Source organism: Peromyscus eremicus, chromosome 9 (assembly GCF_949786415.1).
Source record: "Peromyscus eremicus chromosome 9, PerEre_H2_v1, whole genome shotgun sequence".
Classification (NCBI taxonomy): domain Eukaryota; kingdom Metazoa; phylum Chordata; class Mammalia; order Rodentia; family Cricetidae; genus Peromyscus; species Peromyscus eremicus.
Window position 1 is genome coordinate 6,299,848 of NC_081425.1, and position 9,499 is coordinate 6,309,346.

The window sequence follows — 9,499 nt, forward strand, 5'->3', positions numbered from 1 at the left end:
GAGCTCAGCACTTCAGCTAGACTGACTGGCCAGAAGGTCCCTCAGCCAATCCTCCTGTCCCGCTCTCCCTGCCATTGCGATTAGATGCACACACCACTATGGCCAGCTTTTTATGTGGGTTCTGGGGAATTGAACTCACGTCCTCCGCCAGCATGGCAGACACCCTGCTGCTCTAGCTACCTCTTTGCCTTTTTTATTTGTGTGTTTGTACACAGAGGGCCTCACTGTGTGGCCCTGATTGTCCTGGAACTTGCTGTCCAGACTAAACTGGCCTCGCCACACGTTTCTGTCTTTCGAGTGCTGGGATTGCAGCTGTGCCCGCCACATCAGCAGGACCTTAATCTTTCTTCTTCGTCTTCAAGAGCTTCTTGTGTCTTGCAGTAGTTTGGGTGTCTGGATAAGCACTCGTTGGTTGAGGTTCATTTCTTCTCTGCCATTCACCCCTGTTTGCTGAGGCGCGTGTGCATCCAGGTGTCGCGATGTCTGGGCGACTGCATTTGAACCTGTACTGTCTGCAGTCGCCCACACCGATCCTTTCACGGCGCCACAGAGGCCTGGATTCTGATCACTCAGAGACTGAAACCTGTCACACTTGGTGTCCTCTCACTCCGCTCTTCTGTGTCAAGATTGTCTTACGCATTTTCAGTCTTTTAATTTTTAAACTTACCTTTTCAGTTTCTTTTTATATAGTCTTACTTATTTTGGTTAATATTGTCCTTAAGTAATCAATAGATCCAGTCTTTCTGTTGTCAGCATGGACCTGATATGGCGTATCTGTCCACTTGTTTAGGTCTCCTTTAACTTTCTCAGACATGTTTTATAATTTTCAGTAGAGACTACTTGTATTCCTTTGGTCACATGTATTCCTGTGTGTGATGTTTTCTGTTTCTGTTTATGAGGTTGTTTTAAGTAGTTTTCAGTTGTTTATTGCTAGCACCTAGAGATAGCAGATTTATATATATATATATATTGCTAACATATCATTGATCCTAACTTCACTTTGCATTTTTATACAATTTAGAAAAATAATCTTTTGTTGAATGTGGTGATAGATGATACTCACCTTAATCCCAGCACTCAGGAGGCAGAGGCAAGTGAATCTCTGTGAGTTCAAGGTCAGCCTGCTCTATATAGAGAATTATAGTCTAAACCTCGTCTCCAAAATATCTGTGTGTGTGTGTGTGTGTTGTGTGTGTGTGTAATGAGTTTTATTTTACCCTTTTTGATACCTATAACTTTTCTTTACTTATTGCTGTGGCTAGAGCTTCTAACATAGTGCTGAGTAGAATCAATTAGACCACTGGTTCTCAACCTTCCTAACGCCGAGACCCTTTAGTACAGCTCATACTGTAGTGCCCCCAAAACCATAAAATTATTTTGTTGCTACTTCACAACTGAAATTTTGCTACTGTTACAAATTGTAATGTAAATATCTGATATGCAGGATATCTGATATGTGACCCCTGTGAAAGGATCATTTAACCCCCAAACAGGATTAGACCTTTTTTATACTCTTAGAGGGATTTTTTTCAGTGTTTTTTAATTGATAGGGATGTTAGTTATAGCTATATATTGTGGTAGGGTGTTGTTTTGTCTTGAAATAGATACCTGTTGTCAGACTGGGAAAGACTCATTTCTTAATTTGATTAAAGTATAAAATCTTTTAAATCACAAATAGGTGTTGAATTTTGAGTTTCTTCCAATAATCATGGCAGTTCTCCTTACTCTAGAAGCCACACAGGTACATCATGGCTTAACTTAACCTTGTATCTGTTGTTCAGCAAAGACCTGGATTTATACTTTGCATCTCTTGTAATATTTTGTAACCATGTGGTATTAGAGTCATACTGACCTCATAAAAAGAAAAGAGTTAGCAAGGGACTTCTGCTTTGTGATAGTTTTATGTGTCAACTTGGCTGGATCAAGGTTCCCAGTCCAAATCATTTACTCAAACAGAAACCAAGGTGTTGGTTGAAAGGTATTTTGAGAATATGATTACTGCTTATAATTGGTTGGCTTCACGTAAAGGAGATCATATCAGGTCGTCTTAGCCAACTTGATTCTAGGGATTAAAAGCCTTAAGAGCATAGGCAGAAGAACCCTGGCTGTGGATAACAAGTTCTCTCACCTTCCGGACAGCCTTCTGTACAGATTCCAAGCTTGCCTCACAAGCCCCAGTCATAGAGGCCAATGGCTAGAAATGAATCTTTTCAAAATGTTTGTCTCCAACTAGTTGCATTTCTCCACACTTCTCTTTGCTTTTTTTCTTTCTTTTCTCTTTTTCTTGTGAGGGGCGAGGGGTTTAGGCAGGATCTCACTATATAGATCTGGCTGGCCTGAACTCACTGTGTAGACCTGGCTGGCCTGGAACTCACAGAGATCCACCTGCCTCAGCATTCTGAGTGCTGGAATTAAAGGACTGTACCACTGCCCAGCTGTCAACCCTCTTTTCTAAAAGAAAACCAAGAATTTAGTAACAATGGAATTTTTTCCTTTCTGACTTGTTTTGTAGAATTCACCAATGAAGCAATCTAAGCCCAGGACTTAGACTAGTCACAAAATTCCTTTCAAACTATGAATTCTGATTCTCAAATTGAAATAGAATTACTCAGATTGCTGTTTCTTTTAGCATAACCTTTAGCCACTGTTTCTCCAGGCATTAGGCCTTTGCATCACACATGCTAACCCTGAGCATCTAACCACCCCCTTTTTAGTGCCTGTGATGCCTTTTGCAATACATGATCGTGGCAGTTTCCCTTCTGTCTTGATCAGCCTTGAAGCTGACTAATTTCGTTAGTGTCTTGAAAGACCCAAGTTTTGTTTTGTTCTTTTTTTTTCTATCTCATTAAAATTCTACCATTCTCTCCTGCTGTCATTTTTCTATCTTTTTGTTGTTGTTTTTATAGCCTCTCACTGTAGCCTCAATTGGCCTGGAGCTTCCGTGTAGATCAAGCTGGTCTCAGACCTGAAGTGCCTCCCCTGTGCCTCCCAGGTGCTGTCCTCAGGCCTGGGCCGCTGTATCCGGTGGTTTTTGTTTGTTTGTTTGTTTTTTGTTTTTTTTTTCTGTTTCTGTTGTTGCTGCTGCTTATTTGTTTTCATATCTTCTTCTAAAATACCTGTATTTATCTTTATCTTATGTGTATGAATGTCTTGCCTACATGTATGTATGCACACCAGTTGTGTTCTTGACCCATGAAGAGGTCAGAAGTAGGTGTCACATGCCCTGGAACTGGAGTTATGAATGGTGGTGAGCCACCCTGTGGGCATTGGGAATTGGACCATGGTCCTCTGAAAGCAGTAAGGTGCTCTTAACCACTGGACCATCACCCCACTCTCTTTTCTATCTTAAGATCTAGTTTTTGGTATTTAGAGTTCCTTTTTATTTTTATTTTTTAAAAAAAGGTTAAAGCTATGCATTTACCTCCAATCGTAGCATTAGTTGCAACTTTCAGATCTTGGTAGTTCCTGATTTTCATCTTCTTTTCAAAGAACTCTCATGTTACCATGTTTTTGTAAAGCTGGTGTTATTTAGAGGTGAGCGGTGGGATTTCCTGATGGCTGCCTTGTTTTTGTGTTATTGTTAATCTGTTGAAGTCCGTCCGGGTTCCAGTGACTCTTCCCCGTCGGCAGCTGGTGGCCCTGATAGCCTCCCTTCTCCCCGTGGCTCTCTTCCTCCCCCTGCTCTGAAGTAGACGCTCTGGCTTCTTCCATAATGCACACTGCCAGTTCCATGGCGTTTTCTCGCTGCTTTTGCCTATAACTCTCAGCTTTCCAAGGCCCAGTTGTAAGACACCGTGTGAGATGGATCTAAGGGGTGTGGAGGGTGATTGGGAGGGGACACAGAAACTGTAGAAGATGAGAAACAAGGCTGAATTTATTTTCAAGGCAAAAGGAATGGTATTTTTCTGTGTCATGGCCGTGACATACTTCAGTGTCAATTGGTTAACAGGAACACTTTCTCTCAGGTGTGGGAAGGGATGAAATTTGAGGTGCTCTAAATAACCAAAAACTAGATCTTAAGATAGAAAGTCAAATTTTGCGCTTTGGTCATTGAGGTCTGTGAATACGTACATGCTTTATGGCATGGCAGATTTGGTCATCATTTGATCATCGAAAACTCTTATATTATCGTTGATTTTTGTTGTTGTTGTTGTTAGTTTATTTTATCAATTGTTGAAGTAATTTGTCTAATTTTGTACTGTGGGACTGGGTTTGTCTATTTCTTCTAAAGACTGTCAAATTTTGCTTTCACCTTCTGAAGCTGTTTTTAGGTTTGTATAAATTGATTTGTGTTTATCTCCTGGATAATTTGACCAAGCTTTTCTTTTTTGAAGACTTTTTGTTTTTGTTTTTATGTATATGTGTTTCTGTGGGTGTCTGAGCACATGTGAGTGCAGGTGTGTGTGGAGGCCAGAAGGGGGCGTCGGATCCCCTGAAGCTAGAGTTGCAGGCGGCTCATCCGGGTTTCTGGAAACCAAACTCCAGTCCTCTTTCAGAGCAGGAAGTGCTCTTAACCCATGAGCCATCTCTCCAGCCCTCTGACCCTTTTTATTTTTATTTTTTGGATGAAATATTTTCCTTTATGAGTCCTTGAATTAAAAGCTTCGGTGTTCACAGTGGTAGTGACAGTCTTTTTGTTCAGTATGTTTACCATTATATAACTTTATTTTTAACTTGAATTTAAAGTGTAATCTGCAAGTTGAAGGCTTGAGTTTTATAATAAGCACTAACGCTGGAAAAGGTCATGAGGAAACTCATCCGCAAACAGATTATAACCCACAAGCCATTCTCGTCAGTGCTACAGTTCTGACTTAGAGTACAGAGCTGACAGACCTGTAACACAGGGCCCAGAGCAGCTGTGGGCGTGAAATGGTCACATCAGCCAGATGGCGAATGGACAGAGCGATGACTGTCTGCAAATTTAAAAGCTTCATCTTAGAGAGGTTTACATAGAATGTCACATACAAATCGGACATGCCAGTGTGCCATAAAGCTCTGCCTTCACAGAGATGGCTGTTAGCAGAGGTCAGAAGATACGTCTTAAAGAGGCCACAAAGTGGGTTCTGTAATGGGAACAAGAGCTGACCTCTGGACTCTGAGGCACACAGAGGTGTGTTTGGTGTGTAAGTTGTACCTATTGATGAAACGCAGGCCCAGTGTTTACGGCGTAGGGGCTTACATGTGAAGCTCTTAGTGTTTCCCCTTTGCTTGGACACATCCTGTAACTGGAGGATGATGCATCGAATCTGATAGGAATTACATGTTTATTTCTTAATACTTTTCAAAGTCTATGTGCTGTTCAAACTTTTAATGCCCCTCTAAGAATCCTGTATTACCCAGCAGCACAATTTGTTGTGGTATTTTTTCCACTCAGAGATCAATTTCTTTTATCTCACATGTTCCCAAAATAGTAGATAAAAGAGTCCCTTTTATGCATACATCAGTAAACAGCTTACTGATCAAAACCCAGCCATCATTTTTTCCCTTGCTAAATCAGAGGGAAATCTTGCCAAAAAGTGAATCCTGGTTTGCTCACTGCACTTGAGACTTATCTCCCACAAAATCAGTAAGAGTGGAAGGCAATCCAGGCAATGTACATTCATGGCAACTTGGAACAGATTCTGCAGTCTCGCTGACAGCAGAATTCAAAGCTTTCCAGTTGCACTGAGGTGTGAGCAATTTGAGCCTGGTTTTATTTTTAATACTGTAAACAAATAGTAAAAAGTACCGTATACTGATTAAGTGGTATTATGAGCAAACATGTATTTTTACTCTGTACTTGAGACAGATATGAGACAGAGTTCAAATAAGGAATGGAGTGAGCTAGAAGTGTAGATGGCATGGTGGCTCCCATAAAATTAGACTACATTTTTACTACTGTTTATAGGAAACATACTCTTTGGCACATGCATCCTGTAGACCAGCGGCAACAGAACCCCATGGTTTAAAGTAGACTGCATGTAGATGCCTAGGAACATCCCCCAAACTGAAAGCAGTTAGGAAGATAAGTACCAAGAACCTAAACAGGTCCTTGTATTAAAAGTGTTGAAGAAAGTGGTTTTAAAATCTGTGTTATTAAAATATGATATTCTAAAGGACACTCTTGCATGTTTTGTTCTAGTTTTACTTACTCACTTTTAGAGGCAGGGTCTTTATAGACCAGGCTGGCTTGGAAATAACTTTGTAGCCCAGGCTGGCCTTAGACTCACGGAATTCCTCCTGTCTCAGCCTCCCAAGGGTTGAGGTTACTGTTGAGTGCTACCACACACAGCCTTATAGTAAATCCTTCTGGGGAGATTTTGTGGGGTTTACCACTGTGACGTATAGGTACACAAAATGTAAAAAAGCCACCTTTCAGTTTGTGGTCTAAGAGTTTACATATTTGGTAAAATTAAGTTTACTCCTTTTTCCTTAAGTTATTTTGCTTTGGAGGTTTAAAGGTAATTTTTCCTACAAAATTTATTTGCCCAATTAGCAAGAATTGGTATACTATGTTGGCAAGCACCTTTGAACTTTTTAGACTTTCACTCTGTTTCATGAGCTGGTCAGGGTTAGTCTCCATCAGCTGGATGTAGATGTAACCATCTTGTTAAATAAGAAACACAGAGCCAATGCAGAGATGAAAGCCCAAGAGGTCAGAATAATAGCTAAGCACTAAAAACCTTACCCTTCACTGCCGCTCCTGTCCTTCTTTCCGCAAGAGACCTCCTTCCTGTGTCTCTGTCTTCTTATAGACTTTCTGTTCTGCCTTCTCATTGGTTGTAAACCCAACCACGTGACCTCCTCGTCACTGCCCATCTATACAGACCTCCAGATTTTCTATGGTTGGTATTGAGATTAAAGGCGTGTGTCTCCATGCTGGTGGTATCCTTGAACACACAGAGATCTGCCTGTCATATGATCAGGGATTAAGGGCGTGTGCTACCACTGCCAGACTTATGCTATGGCTTGCTATTAGCTCTGACCTCTTGGGCTTTCATCTCTGCATTGGCTCTGTGTTTCTTATTTAACAAGACGATTACATCCACAGCTGGGGCTGAGGACCAGTCACCATGGAGGAGGCTGGTATAACCATAAAAAACCCAATGAAGTCTAAGAATGCCAAGAAAGGGGAAACATAATAATAAAAAAAAGCAGTGTGTTTACATATATTTTCAGGTGTGAATCTTTGTGTCATCTCCCCCACCCCCGTGTGTGTGTGTGTGTGTGTGTGTGTGTGTGTGTGTGTGTGTGTGTACACAGACCAGAAATCCAATCAGACGTCTTCCTTGGTCACTTTCCACCTCTTTTTTTTTTTTTTGGTTTTTCGAGACAGGGTTTCTCTGTGTAGCTTTGCGCCTTTCCTGGGACTCACTTGGTAGCCCAGGCTGGCCTCGAACTCATAGACATCCACCTGCCTCTGCCTCCCGAGTGCTGGGATTAAAGGCATGCGCCACCACCGCCCGGCTTCCACCTTTTTGAGAGATGAGAGTGTCTCATTGAACCTGAAACTCTCACACGGATTAAACAAACCCCAGGAATCCACCGTCTCCACCTGGGTAGCACTGGGATTACTACTTGCACCACCACACCAAGCTTTTAGCATAGTTGTTGGGGAATCTGAACTCACTTGATTGGCTGTGTCAAAAGGAGATCTAAAGCATCCCGTGCCCGAGATCGTAGGCATCGTAGTAGCAGCATCAATACCATGCTGCTGTTGCTTCCTGGGATGGAGAAGGACTCTCTACAGTTCCGGTGAGGCTTTGTGAAGAAGAGAGTGGAAGAGTCTGGTTTTGAGGAGCAGAAATTCTTGCTAAGGAGGCCCTGTCTCTGCGTTTGCTGTTCTAGACGCTGCTCCTTGTAGTAAGTGTGATAGCTGTGGCGGCCGCAGTGATTCCTTGGATTATAATCCCCTTGGTCCCACTCGCCATCATCTTCTTGTTTCTTCGGAGATATTTCTTAGAAACGTCAAGGGATGTCAAGCGCCTGGAGTCCACAAGTGAGTACTGAGGGTCTTGGGTGGGTGTGGTAAATGCACCGAGCTTCCAAAATTAAGAAGAACTGTTAATTACAGTTCTTCTTAATTAGAAGATCCACGAAATTCTACAGACTGATTGTCCTCCAACAGTTCTCACCTGGTTAGCATTCATTCAGCGATTCAACATGGTTATTACAACCAACAGGGATCATTGTTACATCATGTAGAGCAGGTGACTTCCCAAGTGTGACTTTGCAGCTTACTCTGAGGAAGAGGTAGATGCCCTGTGTAGACTAATACTCCCCGAGGAAGCGACTCTCCTCTGTCGCTCATGACATACCTCCTCACATACGCAGAGGAGGCACACAAGAAGTGTTTTCTGATAAATAAAGTATTTCAGCATGGGGTCGGAACTAACTTAGAAGGAAAGTAATCATGGAAGTTTTCTTACCTTGAAAGTTCTGGAAGTGACAAAGGAAGGAACAGATTAAAGGAGAGTGGGGAGGGCTGCCAAACTGCTTGTGTGCCGGAAGCCATGGTCTTGAAAAGCACGGTTTGTGCTCATCATTGATAATGGGTTGTGGGTGTTGACCCTTTGGAACTGTAAGCATGGACACTTCTTTTAGTGTCAGTGCTGATTGTGGGCAGCACTTGGTGGAAGGCTGCACAGACTCATCTACTTTGGAGAGCAGCAGCAGGAAGAGCAATCAAACACACGTTTAGTCTATTGCTCCCTTTAACCTCCTCGTTTGGGGGTAAGAAGGAAATGTTTCATGATTAATCACTATTCTGTAGGTAACCACAGAAGATGAACTGATCAGGATCCTGTCTCATTATGAATGCATGAGCATATTTCATTATTATTAAAATTAAAAGCCATATACACAGAATTCTTACATATATATATATATATATATATATATATATATATATATATATATATATATATAAGGACAATAGCAAAAAATAAATAAAGAAGGAAGATACTTGTAATCTTTTAAAAATTATTTATTTATGTAGATGTGTGCATGTCTATACATGTGTGTTCTTGGAGGCCAGAAGAGGGTGTTGGGTCCCCTGAAACTATAGTTACAGATGGTTGTGAGCTGCAAGATGTAGGTTCTGGGAGCCAAACTTGTGTCCTGGATGAGGAGCAGGCAGTCTTAACCACTGAGCCATCAGCCCCCAAAAGGAAGAGATTGGTCCCGGAAAATGTCCATGATGAATAATTGCTACGAGAATTTAAAGCCAGCTCAACTTTCTGAAAGCCGAGCCAGGCAGTGTTGAATACTGTGGTTATAAGTTCATCGGGACAAAGGACTTTCTTTTCTCATGACCTAACGTGTGTGTTTAAATAAACTCTAAGGAGACATTAATCATAACTGTGTAAAGCAGGTGACACTTCATAAAAGCTATTGAAAAATGGCCAGCCATCAGAACCAGGGAAGTTGCTGTGAGCCCCACCTTGTGATGTGTTTCAGTGGCAGGTGGTGTTCAGCGTGCTGATGTGTCCTGCTACAGAGATGGGGCTCAGAGGAGTCA

The 9,499-nt window shown here is 41.9% G+C and overlaps 1 protein-coding gene across 1 annotated transcript in view; it reads left to right on the forward strand.

The window, feature by feature from the left end:
• Abcc4 (ATP binding cassette subfamily C member 4) overlaps positions 1–9,499 on the forward strand; it is a 224,754-nt gene that overhangs the window by 162,940 nt on the left and 52,315 nt on the right. The window contains exon 21 of the mRNA XM_059273212.1: positions 7,828–7,978. Coding sequence (XP_059129195.1) covers positions 7,828–7,978 — 151 coding nt within the window. The remainder of the gene's footprint in view (positions 1–7,827; positions 7,979–9,499) is intronic.